The sequence below is a fragment of the Drosophila subpulchrella genome, chromosome 2R (assembly GCF_014743375.2).
Source record: "Drosophila subpulchrella strain 33 F10 #4 breed RU33 chromosome 2R, RU_Dsub_v1.1 Primary Assembly, whole genome shotgun sequence".
Lineage (NCBI taxonomy): Eukaryota > Metazoa > Arthropoda > Insecta > Diptera > Drosophilidae > Drosophila > Drosophila subpulchrella.
The window spans coordinates 5,514,259-5,534,890 of NC_050611.1; the positions used below are offsets into that span (position 1 = coordinate 5,514,259).

The following is a 20,632-nucleotide window of genomic DNA, read 5'->3' on the forward strand; positions in this document are numbered from 1 at the left end:
AAACTTTTGCGATTTGTGGGCGTTAATGTTGGCATTGCACTCGGCTGAAGCAAACATGGCCTTTTTAGGGTCTAGTAGAATCTGAATGCCAAATGCCATATTTACCAAAGAGTAACCCAAGTATTGCGCCTGGGGTGATTGTGGTATGGTGATATCGTGAAGCCTAACACTAGAAAGGATCTTTCTTCTGAAGGTGAAATTGCAGTGATGCGACTTTCTTCCATTTATGGATATATTCCACCTATTTGTCCACTTCCCGTAGGAGTCAAGGAATTCCTGGGTGATCCTAGACGCTTCGATTCGGCAAGAGGCGTTCGCAAGAAAGGCAGTGTCGTCAGCATATGTAGCTAGAATCGTGCCCGGCTTATTAGGACACGGCAGATCTGAAGTAGCCATGGTATACAAAACGAGATCCAGAACGCTTTCCTGAGGAACGCCAGCTCGACAGATTATGATGCTTGACCTTTCCCCTCTCACCTCGACCATAAAACTTAGGTCAAGCAGGTATGATTTTAATAGAAAGACATATAAAGTAAGCCACCATGCCACACGCGGTCGAAAGCGTCCTTAACGTCGAGAAAAGTAGCAGAGCTGTATTGCTTGTTTTCAAAAGACCTTAAAATATGCTGGACAACTCGATGTGCTTGCTCTGGTGCTTCCCATGATGACGCCTAAAACCAACTGGTGGTCGGGAATGGCATCCTGCACGCTTCTTACTGTCTGATTCTGGTAAGAAATATTCTTTCGAATATTTTAGAGAATGTGGGTAGCAAGCTTATCGGTCGGTAAGACTCGACAAGGTTCTCCGGTTTTCCTGTTTTTGGTATTATCGTTATCACAGCACACTTCCATTGAGAGGGAAAGTGGTGGATACGTAGCATTGAGTTAAACAGGACAACAAGGAACAAGATTCCCTTTTTAGGCAAAGCCTAATCAATGCCATCGAAGCCCGGCGCTTTCCTAGGATGTAGCTTTTGGATATGAAGACAAACTCCTTCTGTGCTTACGTGTTGGATCGGTAAAGCATCCGGGGAGAATCATCAAGGAAGGCAAGTGCTTCTTCAACATCCTCGCGGCTCGCGAGGTCAAATGGCTGGAAGTCGGACCTGCACCATGCATCATCAGATTTCTTTGTGGGGATCTTTCGGAGAGGCTGTCGATTCATATTCCGTCTAGATTTCCAGAGGTTAAAGCCGTAAGGTTTGCTGGGGTCAGCACTGAGGAGCATCTCATCAAAATATTTCCGTTTGGGCTCATAAAGAAGCTTTTTAAGATCGTCCTCTGCTCCTCGATATGCGCTTTTGTCGACAGGATCTTGAGATCTCACATATCTGCGACGTAGAAATCGTTTTAACCTTACCAGGTCCATAACCTCAGGTTTTAAAAGAGCCTGAGGTGGATTGGAGGGGCTTGAGACTCGGCAGCGTTATGGATGTCCCGGACAAATAGCTCGACGGTGTCGTTGATGGGCGTCAGGAGAGCTTAACGCCATATTGACGTCAACAAGCAGGTTGACTGCTTCTTAAAGCGAGGAAGGATACAAGGCCGAATTGAACAATTTACATGCCAAATACCAAATATCTAGCTTTTATAGTTTCCGAGATCTCAGCGTTCATACGGACGGACAGACAGACGGACATGGCTAGATCGACTCGGCTAGAACGAGAATATATATACTTTATAGGTTCGGATTCTAGTATTCCCGTTTACTCCACGAATGACAGACCTGAAATTTGGGTTGGGTACCCAAATGACCCTGTTTGTATACCCATGCAGGGCTTAAGTACTTATCATATATATTTAATATACATTTCCAAAATAGAATGTACGTTTTTTGATTTAATATAACTTTTAGTACTGTAGTACTTAACATATATATTTAATATTCATTTCCAAAAGAGAGGGTAAGTTTTTGATTTAAAATAACTTTTTCATCCCGCGCTGCGCAGGTCTGGCAACTCTGAGTCTTGGTATTTTTGGTATTAAGCGTGACAGTCGACAACTAGTTATCGATAACCCGACTACCTGCTTTTGCCACCACTAGCCAAGAGAGTTCGCGCGCTTTTCTCATCCATCTTCTTTAAACTGCGGGAAAAAACACTTGTGGCAGTCGCAGAAGGAGGAAAATAAATCAGTTAAACCGAGTAATCTAAGAATCGCCACGCCATGGACAATGACTTCGGGGCGGAGGCGGGACAGTCCTACCGCACGGTGCAGCTCTCCGCTAAAGAAGTGCTCGCAGCTGGTCGCCGTCAGCATTATTGCAACGTAAGTAGGGCGCCCCATTCCAGAACTCCATCACGTAACCTCCAATCCCCCTTATAGATGATCGACCTGTTGGCCAGCAGCTGCAAGAGCTCCGGCCTGATTGCCACCGGCTTCACGGACGACGAGCTGGTGGAGTTCTGGCTGGGCGACATCCTGCCACTCATGTTCGACGAGGATCGGAAGATCCAGGACAGCGCCGTTGCCGCTCTGGCGGAGGCACTGGTAGCCCTCGATGTCGCGGCCATCCACTCGGCCAGGTGCTGGCCCCAGATCCGCAGTGAGTTCGTCAACAAGTACACCACGCTCATTGGGGAAATGCGCGATGCCAAGAACTCAAACTGGCACAAGATCTGGACTTTGTTGGTACAGATCATGGATGAGGATTTGCTCAGGGGCTGTGTGTACATCAACAAGTTTCTGGCCCTGGTGGAACTGGGCTTCCGGAACCCAGACAACGGCGTGCGATCGGAGGCCTTCCTTTGCTGGCGCGTGCTCATCAAGATCTTCGCTGCCTACGACGAACTGGCCTCCGTAAAGAGGCTGCGACTGCTCCTGATCCCCCTGCGAACCTCACAGTCGCGATCCTCCCACGTGAGTGGCATCAAGCTGCGAGTGTGGTGGTACCTGCTCACCTGCCTGGACCAGGAGACACCCAAATCCTTTGACAGCGCCGTGGAGCACTTCCTGGCCTTCATGTTCGGCGGAGGACCGCGTAATCTGCCCTCGGGCCTGGCTCACAACTACCAGACGGCACGGGAGTTGGCTCTGCCCTGTCTGGTGGCCCTTTGGGGCGTGGAGCCCAGTATTCCACTGCAACGTCTGTTAAGGGAGCTACGCCTGGAGACATTTACCCAACCCTCGCCTCTGATGAGCGCAGAGGTACTGCAGCAGCACTGGAAGCCACTGTTGGCCGCCGCCGTTTCCGGGCTGAAACTACTTACCGAGAATGATGCCACGGAGGCGGAACAGCTTTTGCTGCAGCTGCTCGTGCGGAATCTATGCTTGGCCATGTTTCGGTTGGCAGTGGCTCCTTTCAATGTGGCCTGCTGCAGTGAGATCGAGAAAATCCTGCTCACCGAAAATAGCTCCGGTGGTCGAGTAGTTCGTGCTCTCTTCAACACCATAGCCAGTGAAAGCTTGGCGATGGAGCGTGTGGCTGGAAGCGATCACCTCGATGTTCTGGAGGCCTACCTGAAGCTGATCCTGAAATCCAGATCGGAAGTCCCTGCGGCCATTCTGCAGCGGAGTATTGCATGCATCTTCGCCGTCGACCGCATTGAGGCGGACAATCAAAACGAGTTCCGGATGCTGGGCTCTTTCGCCGAGCTTCTGATGCAGGCAAACGACGAGGAGGACTTCGAAGGATTCGCAGTCAAGCTACAAGTGTGGCGGCAGGTGTCGCAGGCCTTGTCCAACTATCTGCGAAACAATGCGCTTGAGTACCGCGTGGCACATAATGCTTCGCTTCTTGACACGTGGCTTTCATGGCCACTTCAGACACTGGCTGCTTTCGCTGGTCGCCGAGCTAGCAACTCCTTTGATGGCTCCTTTTGCGAACAGTGGCGCCAGTTGCTCAATGCGGGTCAGAATGCGCCGGAAAGGAAGAAGTTCTTAACGGACCTGAAGGCTACGCTCACGGACCTCTATAAAAGCAAAGACGAACCGCTATTCGGGGAGCTCTTTGATGCTTACGTGTCTTCCGTTCTCAAGCTGGGACTCTGCAAGGAGGCTCCCTTGTACAAGGATGTGTTTGGCCTGCTCCAAACCATCTTTGAGCAGCCATCTTCTCAGCAAATGCTAGAGGCCTGCTTGAACACCCTCCGCAACTTGGTACTAGAGTTGCGCCAAAACGAACTTATGGTAGTGTTTGATTCCCTGAAACCCACATTGTCCTCGGCCATTCAATGCTGGAATAAGTTGAAGTGCGAGGGAAGCTTCCTAGAGGAGTGGAAGCGTGCGATTCAAGAGAAGTTCCGCAAGTTACCCATGAAGAGTATGGCCAATCAGCTAAGGGACCTTTTTAAAGGCGATGACCTCTTCGTCATCATCCCCTCAGTGTGGAGCCTGAACCCCGAGAAGCTGACGGATCGTCAGAAGGAGCGATTCGCCGAGAAGTCGGACATTCCAGCTCTATATAATGACATGTCACAGTCGCAGGATTCCGCTCCCATCAAGCCCTGGACGCCCAAGAAGGTGGTTATCTCTAGGAGCAAACAGGGTGAGCTGGCTTTAACAGGCAAGGATGACAACGAGGAGGTGATCGATATTACGCCCAGCGAGGAGTCGGAAAAGGAACCAGTGCCAGCCGAGGTCCCCACCCCAATTCGCAAACACTCCGGACGCAAATCTAAAGCTCAAAAAGAAGAGGAGGCCGCTGCTGCCAAGGGGGAGGAACCGCCAAAGCGTCAGACGCGAACGCGGGCTGCCCAAAAGGACACGGAACAGGCGACACTACCACTGCCAACGCCTGATCGCCAGCTGAGATCGCCCAGGAAAGTGCCACCGCCTCCGCCAGCTCAATCCACAGCAGGTAAGCGCAACAGGTAACAGGTGGGCTTAGGTCGTTAATCCCTACCTTTGAATTTTCGCAGCTGTCGGAAAGCAGACAAAAGTTGCAAAACCCACCCCCGTTGTGGTAATTGAACAGAGCGAGGATCTGTTCCCGGAAATTGCCGCTGAACCTGAGCCTCAGCCAGAACCGGTTAAGAAACCCGACCCTACTCCCGAAACACAGCTTACTCCGCCGGATGTGCCTGTGGAAGCCGTACTCTCCACCCAACTGCCGGGGAGCAGCGGGGACGCTGCGGCTGCTATGGCTGCCGCAGAGATTTCGCCCAAGAAAGCCAGCACGCGAATTTGCAATTTGGTAAGAACAATTAAAATGTATAGATAATTACATGTGTTAGCAAAACCCGATTTGGTAAGATACATTTGTATCTATTCGTATGAAATATTTTTACCAAACTTGTATTAAAATCGCAAAAAATAGGTTAAACCGGTTTGGACAAAACGGAACACCATTTAGGATTGATTTCTTTTCCAATATTTAAATTAACTTTTTTCTGCAGAACTCCCCACCGGATCGCAAGCAGACAAACAATTCCTCGAGTCCCACTTTGCGGCCCAAACCCACGGGCCATCTAACCGGGCGCGGTGCACAGCTGATCAACATGATCCGCAACAAGAAACTGGATGCCGCCGCCGTCTCGCCGTATGCTTCCATGTCGACTTCGCGTATGGTGACACCAGCACGTCTCCTAGAACGCGCCGAGCAGGTGTCCACGCCGACCAGCGAACTGAACGAGCTGACGGGCACGGATAACACTTCCACGCCGCTTCAGGCACCTCCCAATAAGGATCTGCTGACGTTCTCCAAGCGACTGCCCTCGCCCTCGGCAAGTCCCTCGGTCAGCATCCTGAAGCGCAAGCTGCGATGCGATAGCCTTGATGATGTGACCCTGGACTCGCCGGCGCTGAAGCGAAAGCGGGTGAGCTTCCACGACCCACCGGTGTCCGTCACCAAGGAGTACCTGCGGGATTCCGACGAGACGCGCAGCAGCCTGAAGCCCAAGCGTTGCTTGCTAATGGACAAGGTGGCCCAGACCAGCGAGATGCGCCAGGCGCTGAGGAGACGTGGTCGCTTGGACAGTATAATCGAGATTGAGCGCTTCGCTAGCGAGCAGACGGCCAGAACAGCGACGACGGACAAGACGCTGGACAAGTCCACTGGAGAAGCTCCCGAAGAGGACGCCTTCACCAGCCTGAAGTGGAACGACACAGGCAATGCCCACAACATTAGCCCCACCGATGAGCCAGTCAATGCCATGGAGGTGGAGCCAGAGTCGGAGCCAGCTGGACAGGATCTCGCCCTCATGGATGCAGATTCCGCTCTCGACCTGGTGGTGGAGCAGTTGCCGTTGGAGTCTGTTTTGCAGCGTTACTTTGACAGGAGCCAACTGAAGAGCGCCGGCACATTGGCCAAGTTCTTGTCGGCTCAGATGGGAGCCAACGAGAAACTGAAGACAAACGTGCTGGAGACGCTGTCGGAGAATCACTCTAAGGATTTCCTGGACCACGCGGTGCGCGAGAACCTGTCGTCGGTGGTGTGCGACCGCTTGAACCCAAACTCTGTGCTTGAGTACGTCTGTGCCAAGTCCAAGATCAGCAACAGTTGCCGCAGCGGGCTGCTGGCCCAGGTGCCGGAAATCCTCAAGAGCGGCCCTCGTTCTGATGCCGAGCGCCTGGCTTTCGTGCAGCAGCTGCTGGTGCAGTGCAGCATCGGTGACAGCCAGCTCCTCGATCTCATTGACCTCCTGATGCGCACGCGACTCGAGCGGGACAGCAGCACGTCCACACACATCCCGAAAGGCGTTGCAGCCGCCGTTGGAAGCCCTGACAACGTGGCCGAGACCGCGGCGGACTCCTCATCCAACCTCTGAGTTGGATCAGAGTTGAAATCACGAATGGAATATTACGTAGTTGGCCATTACCCTCGCTTGAGGATGGGAATCGATTGTATCTGCTTAGTTTTAGATAGTTTACTTTATTTGCATTATGTATTAGATATATTTTATGCCCGTTGGTGTATTACGTTTTGGCTGCAAAAAATTGCTTCATTTTACAATAAATTCAAATTTTTTATTATTTTAAATCGCAGCTTTCAAATACTAACAGCAAAGGGATGAAGTTTATGAAGTTTGAGTATCACAAACTATTTTAAACATACCCGAATTCTTGAGGTTGCTTCTTTTAACGTTATCAGTTTCATAACAAATTATGAATAAGTAGGGTAAAGGGAATTTTTAATTTTGACCACAAGATGTGTGGTGTTATGCGTCAAACATACTTTTGATAAGCAAAGTGTAATGATTATTTTGACGTTACCAATAAACCAATTCCTTATATATTGAAAATTAGTATTATTTCGGAGACCAAAGCTTAGTTTGTTGGGGTTACTACTTGGAATGTTTTTAGTTTTATAAAAAATTATGATTCATTACGGAAAAAAAGGAACTTTAATTCTGATAACAAGATAGAGTAGTTATGCGTCAACATACTTTTGATAAGCTAATGTTGACGGGGTCAATAAACCACATTCATTACTTAAAAAGTGGTCTGTGTAAGTTACCATTTATCATCTTTTTTATATCAGTAACTTTTTTTACTTCAAAGTCCAAAGTCTAGACATGTACCTGGTAACATTGTCAGTATTGTCAGTAAAACTAAGCTAACCCAATCTATTAGATAATGATTGATGTCAATTTATCAGTTCGACTGCGCCAATGGTGACGAGGCAGATAATTTTTTGGATCAGACAGATAGACAATTAGGATGATTAGTAAGTACTAGTAATTGTTACTTAGCGAGATTAATAAATGAACAAATGATAAAGTATTATTAATACAATTTTGTTTAGGTAATCATGACGCTATAAAATCACATTCTTTTTAGGGGAAATAGATCTTCCTGTTCCTAAGTCCACATTATTTTGTGCAGCACATGGTCTAGGGCATCTTAAAGTCGACTAAGTCCGCTTCGCAGCTGATTATGCTGGATATTTTGGGGGTCAGGCAGTGGCACCTTCAGTGGAGGGCAAGCCTCAGGAACCTCCACCGGTGGCGGTCCAATCCTATCTGGTTGATTTGTTGTCTGGTCGCGGCAAAGTCAAATTACCCCGCCTTTCGCCGCGTTCACTGATAAAGTTCACGTGCTAGCAAACATCGCGTCGTCGCCGACATCGGCAGATAGAGATACGACTACCGGCGCCGAAGTACTATATACCATATACCATATTGCATATGTAGGTATACAGCGACGTCTTGCTGCCATTTGTTCAAATACTAAGATTCCAGCGTGGGCGGACCGCTCTGCACGCTGCCGGTGCGTGTTGAAGGCTTCGCCGGACAATTCGTTGGATACTTTGTATCAGTTACAGGCGGCGTGTTAACTGCGCTTTCGGCACAATTAGCCCAGGCGTTTTTTTTCTTTTTTGGGAATGCCAAGGTCGTTTGTAGGTCTGTACCTCGGTCTAATGTTCGGCGGATCGGCGGGTCTAGCCGCATATAAATAGCCATGGAAAGTTCTTGCTCAATTGCGCAAGTGAAACTGACCTACCTAACCCAAGACAAACCATCTCGTGTACGGTGACGTAGTCGAGATTCGCGCACTTGAGTCTCCTGCACCGTCTGCTCTCCGTCTGCGGAACTGTCTCGTGGGCGGCGATCAAGAGCAGGCTAATGGCCCCCATCCCCAGATACCCATATGTATGGGGGTATATATACTCATCCGCCCCGTGGGCCTTTCGTATCCATGATTCATTCATAAACTGGCGCCCTCGAAAATGCGTAAAGCACTTGTGAAATGGTTCTTATCGGCGCTGCGGCAGAACATTTCCTGATTCGATTCCGATGGGGTGCTTGTGCCAGAGCCGTGGAAATTCACGGAAGAGAGTAGCCTTGTTGGCCAGTGTTGTTGCTCCGGTGCCCGCGATTCTATCAGCACTCGGCAGGCACATAATTGAATAATCTGCTGTGCGAAGAGCGCGAAACAATAAAAATATCAGATACGCTGCCCGTCCGCCGCCAGTTACAGAATAAATACGCTCGGAACACAACGTGGGCGCATCTCGCAGGTGCCAAAAACGAGGTAGAAACGAGAAAAAGTGCGAGAGGCTCTATACATAAAGAGATCTCTATGGATGTGGTCGTCGGGTGGCTTTCCTTAACACTCGGTGAAATAGTTTGTGACACAAAAACTATTTTTCTTAATCGCTCTAAGCATTCCTTAGAGATACTTCATGAGTTAAATATATATATAATATAATGTGATTAAAATGGTACTGGAAATATTTCACTCGAAATGGAAAGTTTTTTCCTGTGTTGGCATAATAGCCTTATGTGTACAATTTTGTTAAAGGAATATACCTTAACAAAATGATATGAAAGGACATTTCTAGTATTTAAAAAAAATATAAAAGGATATTTCTAACATCTGGAATTTTAATAAAATGAACTGACTTTCAAAAACAGTTTATATAATCGTTTTGGATATTGCCTAAGAGGATAACCATAAATACAAATATTGCCGTGACACTAATGTTTTCAATTCGATTGAAAGAGATTTTAGTGACATCTCTTTCAAAAACAAGAATAGCCGCCTGAATCTTGAGATCTGCCAATTGGCTAATTAGCTGGGCCAGAAGGGGGCGGTTAGGTGGGGAGGGGCGTGGCCCAACAGCTGATTGCGCCGAGCACGAGCCACGAACTGCACTGAAAGTTTTGTCGAGCGGAATAAAAGCTGCAGGCAGTGCAGTTTTCGCAGAGCGACGGCGACTGGCGAATCAAACGGACGGAGCAAGCGGAGGAGTATCGCTTCCAGTTCTCAGCCCATCAGTTCCAGACCCGGAATCGGAATCTGTTTCGGAATAGCATCCAGACTAGGCGCTAGGTGAGCTCAATAACCGATTTGCCTTGGCCGAGTGCGGATGCTAGAAGCTCGAAAACGACGACGACGGCGGTCGCGGAAAAGTGACTCAAACTCTGATGTAATCATTTTCACATGCTGTTACGCCCGCTAAAAACGTTCCGTTCGCATTCGCATACTCATTCTCGGTCGTCGGAAATCGGGCGATTTCGGTTTTTGTTTCGCTTTCGGATTCAGTCTGTTGCTGAGGCGCTCGCGGCCTGGAAGCCAAAAGGTAAACATGGTCACCACTCAACTCAACTCGACTCGAATCGGTTTGGATTGGATCGAATCGGATGTGCTTGACTTTGGGATAGTTGGATAGTTATCAGAGCTGAAAAGTGCGTCCATCGCGGAGCTGTGCGAACTACGTTCTGTTTTAACCCAGTGTTCCGGATCCCAACTCTCGACACGTATCTGTATCTTCATCTGGTCATCGGCGGTATTGATTTAACACACATTCGGATACCGATGGATGGGAGTGGAATGGAACACCCGCTTTCCAATGAGAGCGCAAAGTTGGCCAAAAGCTTTGCGCCAAAGCTTCGGTCAGCTGTGAATAAGCGCCAGAGAGCACTATACATACCTATACTATGGAACCATAGATGTTATAGAGAGTGCAAATTTAATTCGGAATTTAATTAGCTCTCTGTAGCTTGGGCGTTCTGTGGGCTCTTTTGCTCTCTGCATTATTTTTTGTTAAACACTTGAGTTTATGGTGTTTGTGATATCATCAAATTCCAATAAATCTGCGAGATATACATAAAACAAGTTTCAAGTTTAAGACTCTCAATCAGAAGTGTCACGGCAAAATATCGACGGCGGGAAAAGTTCTAAAGTAAATGTTTATCACATACATTTTGTAGTGACTGCAAGTGGAATAATTATAAATAGTATTATTTGCGACACCAACTCCAAAATTTTCGTGATATAAAATAAATTTGTGTGAGAATATTTTTCTATATTATAAAGAATCTATAATTTCTTCATAAATAAGATTAAGCACAAGGTTTTTAAATAGAGACAATGGTTTTTCTCAAAGTGTGCCAACTATTCAAGAGTGAAAATTACATTGTGTTCTGCTTCAACAAAACAAGAAATTATTTCTGGGACTAATGAAGATCAAAGAAATTTAGACATTTGAAAATGTGCAACTGTGGACCTTATCCGTGTATCTTTTAATTGCATACTTATGAGCTGAGGCGTACTAAAAATAATTAAAATTAATTGCTATTGCTTTGTACCCTTTCAGCACAATACAATACTCGAGATCGATTCTATAGTTTCGTGAGAGATCCCCGAGATGACCTCGCGAATGTTCAAGTTCGGCGTAACAGCCGCCAGCGCCTGCGTGGGTTCCGTGCTGGCCTCGTACACCCTGGACCGCTGGAACACCCCCCATGTGGTTCGTAATCCTTGCAAATAATATTTTATACCTTATATAATGACAATACCTCTACGTTCAGGTCAACAATGCCACTACACCGCCTAAAAGGAAGCGCACGCTGCCCCCACGAGCGGATCAGATAAAATCCCTGATGAGCGGCGAGGAGTTCGACGTGTTGATCATTGGTGGAGGAGCCACTGGAGCGGGATGTGCCCTGGACTCGGTCACAAGAGGTGAGTCCTATATGATCCTACAAGACTATAGTCAATCACAAAATGTAATCATATTGATAACAAAATGTTCTTAAATTAAGTCCAAAATCAACTTGAAAATGGAACGAAATCAACTCATTTCAATTATTTAGTTATGGTAGAAACTAAATAATTGAAATGAGTTGATTCGTTCTAGAATTAAGAACATTCAGCTCAAAGTAAGAACATTTGTGCTTACACGGTTTTTAAGAACGAATGTTCTCAATTCAAGCACAATGTTCTTGGTTTTTCCTCTCTGTGTAGAACTTCTTCTAAAGAAACTCTCTCCTTAACAGGTCTGAAGACCGCTCTGGTAGAGCTGGATGACTTTGCCAGCGGCACCTCTTCGCGCTCCACCAAGCTTATCCACGGCGGAGTGCGTTACCTGCAGAAGGCCATCCTGGGCGTAAGTATCCTAGACCCACTTCTCTCCATTGTAGCCCGCTAATTATCATCTGCCATCTCAGCTAGACCTTGAGCAGTACCGCATGGTGAAGGAGGCGCTGGCTGAGCGCGCCACCATGCTCGAATCGGCACCCCACTTGACCCACCCTCTGCCCATCATGCTGCCAGTCTACACGTAAATTGAAACCATATCATTTAGCAGGGGTGTCACAGAAATGTATATTATACCATTGTATTGGCTGCTAGAAACTAGTTAGTTGTTAGCAGAAATTGTAGCTGTTTTGCTTTCCTTCATCTTTTATCTTGAAATCGATTATCACAGGTTTAGTTTGTTTCGGATAGTTAGGGAAAGTAAAGGTTTTTTGAATAATTTGTTTTTAAATTTAATATAAAATTTTATATATAAATTTAAGCTACTAGGAATCCGCGGGAATAAATGTTTTAATTTGAATATTAATTAACTTCAAGATTCTTTTTTTGCCTAAAATCTTGAAATCGGTAACAATTTTTAAGTTTACTTCGGACCATTAAGAAAAGTTAAGGAACTTGAAATATTTTGTTTAAAAAGGTGTATAACATATAATTTATTAATTAAAACTATTAGGGATAAGCAGGAATATGATTTTTAGTATTTGTGTTGTATATTCATTAATTCCAAAAATAGTTTATTTTGCTAATTTACAGTAAAATTGCACATCTAAATGTGGTTAAAGTAAGCAACTGTCAGAACCTCTGTGAGACCTCTCCTAATACTTTTTTTTGGGTCAACCAACTAATCATTCCCTATTCCATAGGTGGTGGCAGGTGCCCTACTACTGGGTGGGCATCAAGGCCTACGATCTGGTGGCCGGCGACCGCAACGTGAAGAGCTCGTACTACCTCTCCAAGAAGGACGCCCTCGAACTGTTCCCCATGCTCAAGAAGGACAAGCTGTGCGGCGCCATCGTCTACTACGATGGCCAGCAGGACGATGCCAGGATGTGTCTGGCGGTGGCGCTGACCGCCGCCCGCCACGGAGCCACCGTGTGCAACCACGTGGAGGTGAAGGAGCTGCTCAAGAAAGACGACGGCACCGGCAAGCAGGTGCTGTGCGGAGCCAAGGTCAAGGACCATATCTCCGGCAAGGAGTTCACCGTGAAGGCCAAGTGCATTGTGAATGCCGCCGGACCATTCACGGACTCCATCCGCAAGATGGACAACCCGACGGTGAAGAGCATCTGTTGCCCCAGCTCCGGAGTCCATATCGTGCTGCCCGGCTACTACAGCCCCGACCAGATGGGTCTGCTGGATCCTTCGACCTCCGACGGACGCGTCATCTTCTTCCTGCCCTGGCAGAGGCAGACGATCGCCGGCACCACCGACCTGCCCTGCGAGATCACCCACAGCCCCACGCCCACCGAGGACGAGATCCAGTTCATCCTCAACGAGATCAAGAACTATCTGAACGCCGACGTGGAGGTGCGCCGCGGAGATGTGCTCTCCGCCTGGAGCGGTATCCGCCCGCTGGTCTCCGATCCCAACAAGGACGACACCCAGTCCCTGGCCCGCAACCACATCGTCCACGTCAGCCCCTCCAATCTCATCACCATCGCCGGCGGCAAGTGGACCACCTACCGGGCCATGGCCGAGCACACCATCGATGCGGCGATCAAGGGTGAGTCTATTAGGGGATCTTGGGTATTATATATAAGAGGGGGTTATATTTCCAAAGCGTATACCTGTAGTTTTTCTTATCTTATCTCTTTTTATTTGACATAAATCAAATAATTTTATTTTTTTAGGTACCAAAATGATATTTTTCATTCATTTTCTACTATCAAAAATTGATATATTATATTATAATGTCAAATTGATATTGATTAAATTTGATATTTTTAGGTACCAACATTTTTCATTGTTTTATAAACATGTTTTACTATCAAAAATTGATATACTATATTATTATGTCAAATTCATATAGATAACAATTTTATTTATTTATTTTTTTTTTTGTCTTTCGTATTCATTAATGAACGTTTCCTTATGATACTGATAAGTTAGTCATTTTAAAAACCTAGATAAGATAACGAAAATCCCGATAATACCATTAGTTTTCAATGGGTGTAATGATCTAATTCACTTGTTCCCTTTAATAGCCTGCAACTTGAAGCCTGAGCGCGCCGAGGCTGTTACCTCTTACCTGAAGATTGAGGGCGGACAGGGCTGGACCCCGACCATGTACATCCGCCTGGTGCAGGACTTCGGACTCGAGTGCGAGGTGGCCCAGCACCTGGCCAAGTCGTACGGCGACCGCGCCTTCGCCGTGTCCAAGATGGCCTCGCTGACCGGCAAGCGCTGGCCCATCATCGGCAACCGCATCCACCCCGAGTTCCCCTACATCGACGCCGAGATCCGGTACGGAGTGCGCGAGTATGCCTGCACCGCCGTTGACATGATCGCGCGTCGTCTGCGACTGGCCTTCCTCAACGTCCAGGCGGCCCAGGAGGCACTGCCCGTGATCGTCGACATTATGGCCGAGGAGCTGGGCTGGTCCAAGGACGAGAAGGAGCGCCAGCTCAAGAACGCCACCGAGTTCCTGGGCAACGAGATGGGACACTCGGTCAACCGCACCTCCAAGGAGCGCATCCCCATCAAGCTGTCCAAGGAGGAGATCCAGACGTATATCAAGCGCTTCCAGCTGATCGACAAGGACAAGAAGGGCTACGTCTCCATCAACGATATCCGCCGTGCCCTCAAGAGCTTCGGCGATGCCGACGTTTCCGGCGAGCAGCTGCACGAAATTCTGCGCGAGATCGATACCAACATGAACGGCCAGGTGGAGCTGGACGAATACCTCCAGGTGGGTTATAGTTATAAAATAATAGCTTGGGACCTGTTTCTCGAGTGCCGGCTAACATTTATCTAAAGGCAAGATAAGAAAACGGATTGGATTTTACGACAGGTTTAACTGGTTGTTAGTTTTTCGGACAGACACTAAACTCTCACTTTAACTGTTACTCGAGAAAACGGCCATAGCGCATAAAAACCCATTTCATATATAACCATTCTCATAATTAGACGTCGGATTATATAATCAATAGATTATATTTTTAACAATTGTTAATTCAAGACTTGTCTTTACTATTAAATAAGAACGCATTGCTTAAGACAAAACCATATTTAATGACAAAAATTGGCACAGAGGCTGGGGTTATAAAAGATTTACTTGAACAACACTAACGACTATTACAAATTGCAGATGATGTCGGCCATCAAGACGGGCGACGTGGCCTACTCCCGGTTTGCGCGCATGGCGGAACTGGAGGAGCAGAAGCACGAGGCGGCCAATCTGAAGCAGAAGATCAGCGTGGACCGATCCGGAGGCGGCCTGTAAGAGCACAAGCGACTTAACAACGACGACCACATCACCCGGCCATCGGAGGCAAGGACTAGGCTTAAGATCGAACGGTTAAGATCAAACTTATTTTCATTTTGCTGTTAATAAAAACTCTTTCAACTCACAGATGCCCGATGACCAACTTAATTAGCTTACTAAATTAGCTTAGCCTGCAACTCGATTCATCTTTTTTCACACCAGGCGGTGGTGGTTGTGGACTGGAGCCACCAGTTCCAACAGTATTTGGCTTGTTACCATTCCCATTTGGATTGGAATTCTTAACGCCCACTGGGGGATTTTGTTTGGGTTGGTTTGGTTGAACGGTTGCCGCCTTCGGTTTTGGATTTGGTTTGACGGGAGTGGGTTCCACCTTTGCCTTTGGCTTGGTTCCGTTCTGGCCCTCCGTAGACTTTTCCTTTTCTTTAATACCATTTGGATTGGTATTCTTAGCAACCACTGGAGGATTTTGTTTAACCTGGCTTGCTTGAACAGGAGCAGTTACCACTTTGGCTGGTTTTGGATTTGGTTTGACGGGAGTGGGTTCCACCTTTGCCATTGGCTTGGTTCCGGTCTGGGCCTCCGCAGACTTTTCCTTTTCTTTAATACCATTTGGATTGGTATTCTGAGCAACAACTGGAGGATTTTGTTTAGCCTGGCCTGCTTGAACGGGAGCAGTTACCACTTTGGCTGGTTTTGAATTTGGTTTGATGGAATTCGGTTCGACCTTTGTCTTTGGCTTGGTTCCGGTCTGAATCTCCACTGGCTTCTTCTCTGGTGCATTCGGTTTTGGATTTGCTTTGTTGTGAGTAGATTGCACCTTGGCCTCTACAGTTTGCTTCGGTTCTTTCGGCTTGGGATTGGATGTGACGGCCCCCTTCTGCTCATTGGGTTTTGCGGGATTACAATCCTTGTTCGGCTTGGTGCTGGTCCTTAGGCCGTTTCCATTCGGTGACTTATTTTCAGCACCTTTGCCATTGTCCTTGTTACCTTTGGAAAAAAAAATGGGTCATATATGTATTACTACAGTTTTGATTTGGGACTATAATTGGTTCTCGTACTGAAAGAGCTCTGCACATTGTTCTCGATGTCGCCGGTGAGGTTTCCATCGCCACGTCTAAAGGTATATTCAGCCTTCGTCACGCAGTTAAACATATCCGTTCGCTGGGGATCGGTTAGTTCGGCAAACATGTCCAGTTTGGGGTCCCAGAAGAAGGGCAGCTTGCCCTTCTTGGAGGTCAACTTAAGGGTTTCACCCAACTTGCTTAGCATCTGGAAAGATGGGAGATTAGTTTGCTGAAGTGTCTTACAAAAATCCACGAGATTAAGACTTTGAAATCCAATACTCACGTCGATCAAAATCTCCGTCAGGGATTTCTGCCAGTAACTGGCATCCTGCCGAGTCACCTCCCACAGAAAGAGCGTCTTGATATAGTAGCTCTTAAGATTCGCTTTGTTTTTGACGTTGCGGTGCTGCTTCAACAGACGGATTGCGTTCTTCAGGTTGTTCTTGCCGTGGAGAAGCCTGCGCTCCGCGTCGTAGAAGGAAGCCCTGAAGGATGGGTTTTCGTTTTGGGCTGGTTTCATGGGCTTCGGAATGGCATCCCAGTAAGGCGTTCCTGCGAAGTATTTCTTCTGCTCCGGGGCCAAGACGACCTGAGCCGCCGAAAGTTTGATGGCCGGAACAAAGTCCACGGAGTACTCGTAGCGCCCCTTCACGAAGATCGTGTGAGCGGGACCGCACTTTTTGTAGATAAGGGGCGAGACCTCCCCATCCACTTCGATCTGTTTGCCCATCTTGTTGAGGGCCTGGGTCATAATTCTCTGCAAACAGCTCTGCAGCTTGTCCTCCAGCAGCTGCTTCTTGCCGTTTACGATCTTCTGCAGGAGCTCGAAGACTGGCTTGTTGTGCTCCTGATTTCCAATTATCTCCATTACCTTGCTCATGTCCAGAATCACGTTGCCTGACCAAAAAGGCGTTAGTATCTAAGTTCATTCCTAGAATACTTTCTCACCTGGCTTACGGGGATCAGCCTTAGCAATGATCTTGTCATTCTCGGGAAACGTTAGGTGAATCACCAAATCGAACTCATCTGGCATCGAAACCTTGAGGTTATCGCCATAGCCACCTGAACAGTATAAAGACATGATTTTACAACCAGGAAAGACAAACTTTGATAAGATATCTACTGGTTGCAATTTATTTACAAATGGATTTTAAATTGTATTCCAGGAAACTAGGCAGGAAGTTAGATAAAGCCTTTTATTTGAAATTAAATATTATATAGTGGTACGACAAAATGTCACTTTTATAAGAAAGGAAGCTTCTAGAATAACTCTTTCTCTTCACACAGAAAAAACTTTTAGCTAAAATTGACCAACATAATAGTTACATTTTCTCAACCCACCGAATTGTCAATTTGGCCAACAACAAAGTACACACAAATTACCATTTTATGGTAGTTTAACTATTGACTAGTAACCTAAGCAACAATAAAATACACGTCACTATTTGTAATAGTTGTTAACCTTTTCTACAGTTAGGTAACTATCCATATTGGTCAATATTAACCATAACATTTTTTTCTGTATACTCTGTTTTGACGTAAATAATATGTATGTTTGTAACAGGAAGCTGAGAGGCACGCACAGTTCATGTTGGCCTTCATATTGAAAACTGATTACTTTGCTAAAATTTGAATATTTTTGAGAGACACTCAGACACAGCTTTTATAGTTTGCCGTTGGTTTTATATACATAAGTACATATAATTTTTGTACATGAAATAGATTTGAACAAGAGACGGATTGACCACTGTGGGTACTTGAACTTCAATTTTTGATATCAGTAAGGGTATAAAACTTTCGTCATTCGGGAATTTCGTTTTCCGGTCGTAATTTCGTTCAACGTTTCGGTTCTTATCGCAGCTAAGCAGTGACGACACAACCAGTGCAATTTGCAGCCGTTTTGCCGGATCTGATCGGACTAGTGATACTTTGTTGCAATTCCAGTCTGACTTTCTCGATTCGAGACCGAGGCACTCACTCAGAAATAAACGTTGCAAGGGGAGAGTGGGAACATACCGCCCAGTGTGTATCCGGTGACCAGTTTGCCCAGAACTCCCGATCCCTTCCACTCGCTGTACACCTTGTCCCGCAGGGCGTTGTAGTGGGTGGTGTACTTCTCGCGGTGCTGGTCGAAGTTGACGAACTTCCCGTTCGCCTGGTTAATGCTGTTCTCCAAGTTGTTAGCCATGCTGCTGCTGCTACCGAATTGCTTCCGTCGTCGAACGCCGCCGAGTGCTATCTGAACTATCAAATAAGCCGGCCGGCGAGAGGAAACCTACTGGTTGCTCGGCTCTCTGGATTCCACAGCTGATCGCTGTTCGAATTTCGAATTCCGAAGAGAGGAGTATCTTTGTAAGTACATACATATGTAGCTTATAGGCGCTTCTGAAAAGTAAACCCATGGAACGGGAATCGGTTGAATGAAAATGGTATTGATGGTCTAAAACATCTTATTTTATAATTATTATTAATAAGGGTTCATAATTTATGAACAAACATGATAATACGCATATAATGATGGGAATTTTACAAAATCAGATTGCCACCCATATCAACCAGTGGATTTAAGACTGCAGAAAATGTTTATGTCTTCGGCTCTGGGAATCACACACTCACCACAAGCTGTGAAAATTACTTTCGGGAAATCCCCATTTTTATTTGAGGACTTCAAGAATTATAAACATCTCAAGATACGTGGTTGCTTAAAGTGCAATTTCAAGAATATTTTGCTGATCGGTAATTTTAATTTAAGTGAATTTTCCATTAAAAAAAGAAAACCCATGGCACGGGAATCGGTTAAATGAAAATGTTATTGATGGTCTAAAATTATGATTATGAAATTATGATTATTAATCAGTGCTTATTAATTATGAACCAACGCATATAATGCTGGGAGTCTTACAAATTCAAATTGCCACCCATATCAACCAGTGGGTTAAAGACTCCAGAAAATGTTTATGTCTTCGGCTCCGGGAATCACACACTCACCACAAGCTGTGAACATTACTTTCGGGAAATCCCCATTTTTATTTAAGGACTTCAGGAATTATAAACATCTCAAGATACGTGGTTGCTTAAAGTGCAATTTCAAGAATATTTTGCTGATCGGTAATTTTAATTTAAGTGGATTTTCTATTAGCACATCACATTGCCTATAGGCGCTCCTAAAAAGAAAACCCATGGCACGGGAATCGGTTAAATGAAAATGTTATTGATGGTCTAAAATTATGATTATGAAATTATGATTATTAATCAGTGCTTATTAATTATGAACAAACGCATATGTATAATGCTGGGAGTCTTACAAATTCAAATGGCCACCCAAATCAAACAACGGGTTAAAGACTCCAGAAAATGTTTATGTCTTCGGCTCTGGGAATCACACACTCACCACAAGCTGTAAAATTACTTTCGGGAAATCCCCAATTTTATTTAAGAAGTTGAGGAAATGAAGTTTCTGAGAAATCATAAACATCTCAAGATACGTGGTTGTTTAAAATGCAATTTCAAGAATATTTTATTGATCGGTATTTTTAATTTAAGTGGTATTCATATTGATTTTCCATTAGCACGCCACATTTGCAGAATTGAGAGAACAATCATAATTCATTGATCCATAAATTGAATGTTATTTCATTTGCTTCTTGCTGTGTTTGACTTGTTTGTTTGTTTTTCGTATTTGCTTTTATGTATGCGCGTATAAATACTAGGGAGTTGCAAAAATATTTTACAATAACAATCAAAAGTACAATCGATAGTTGGTACGTTGGATAATTGATAGATAAATAGATTAACAAAGGCATAGGCCAATAAAGCAAGAATTGTGTTGTAAATCTTAGTTCTCAACTAATGCGTGGGGAAGGGAGTTTGGAGGGTTCTTGGGAGACGACAACCCATGGAATTGAAACCACTTGCAGCTAGCGGGGTCGAAAGCGGAATCCGGATGGAGGAGGAGGTTAGCCTGGCCTGATCCGATCAGAATGGTTCTTCTTTCCTATCGGGGGTTTACTTTCCTCTGCTACAGATACATCTGAACCAAAGTAAGCTGCGGGTTCCTATTGTTTGCGTTTCTGCTCAGTTGCGATTCTTTTCAGTTGAATGTATATACTTATGTAAAAAAGAGTAAAAAGACGCACAGTTCTCGCGCTGGCGCCAAAACTTAATGCTTAGCTTACAGCTAGGTATATATATATATATATCTGCACGATAAATATCTATGTATTTGCAACAGATGCCCTATATTGTTAATATGCCATGTTATCGGGTGGTAGTAGAAAATTGGAAGAGAAAAAGAGTGGCGCATATGCTAAGTTACACGATAAGTATGCTCTATCTATGTGAGTGTCTATTTATAATTGATTTTTACACACTTCATTGCAATCGCTTGCCTGGTGTTTGATTCAGCGATAAACAATTGGCG

The 20,632-nt window shown here is 45.7% G+C and overlaps 3 protein-coding genes across 5 annotated transcripts; 2 read left to right on the top strand and 1 right to left on the bottom strand.

The window, feature by feature from the left end:
* Nucleotides 1-2,045: 2,045 nt before the first annotated feature.
* LOC119552096 (telomere-associated protein RIF1) lies at nucleotides 2,046-7,065 on the top strand. The gene is made up of 4 exons (XM_037861878.1): nucleotides 2,046-2,268; nucleotides 2,326-4,798; nucleotides 4,860-5,134; nucleotides 5,337-7,065. The coding sequence occupies exons 1-4, from the start codon at nucleotides 2,167-2,169 to the stop codon at nucleotides 6,705-6,707; spliced, it is 4,221 nt and encodes a 1,406-aa protein (XP_037717806.1). The 5' UTR covers nucleotides 2,046-2,166; the 3' UTR covers nucleotides 6,708-7,065.
* Nucleotides 7,066-8,890: 1,825 nt separating this feature from the next.
* LOC119552097 (glycerol-3-phosphate dehydrogenase, mitochondrial) lies at nucleotides 8,891-15,274 on the top strand. Of its 3 annotated transcripts, none has more exons than XM_037861881.1 (8): nucleotides 8,891-8,913; nucleotides 10,982-11,134; nucleotides 11,196-11,349; nucleotides 11,664-11,773; nucleotides 11,835-11,947; nucleotides 12,567-13,426; nucleotides 13,908-14,611; nucleotides 15,011-15,148. In XM_037861881.1, exons 2-8 carry the CDS (start codon nucleotides 11,033-11,035, stop codon nucleotides 15,143-15,145), a joined length of 2,178 nt encoding a protein of 725 aa, XP_037717809.1. In that variant the 5' UTR covers nucleotides 8,891-8,913; nucleotides 10,982-11,032; the 3' UTR covers nucleotides 15,146-15,148. The 3 variants fall into 3 exon arrangements, with proteins under 3 accessions (XP_037717809.1, XP_037717807.1, XP_037717808.1); XM_037861879.1 differs by lacking the exon at nucleotides 8,891-8,913 and adding an exon at nucleotides 9,558-9,714 and having other exon boundaries at nucleotides 15,011-15,274; XM_037861880.1 differs by lacking the exon at nucleotides 8,891-8,913 and adding an exon at nucleotides 9,789-9,964.
* Nucleotides 15,275-15,280: 6 nt separating this feature from the next.
* On the bottom strand, nucleotides 15,281-18,456 carry LOC119552098. Its single transcript, XM_037861882.1, has 5 exons — nucleotides 18,229-18,456; nucleotides 17,161-17,274; nucleotides 16,496-17,109; nucleotides 16,207-16,417; nucleotides 15,281-16,135 (listed from the first exon to the last, which is right to left on the bottom strand). The coding sequence occupies exons 1-5, from the start codon at nucleotides 18,398-18,400 to the stop codon at nucleotides 15,309-15,311; spliced, it is 1,938 nt and encodes a 645-aa protein (XP_037717810.1). The 5' UTR covers nucleotides 18,401-18,456; the 3' UTR covers nucleotides 15,281-15,308.
* Nucleotides 18,457-20,632: the final 2,176 nt, after the last annotated feature.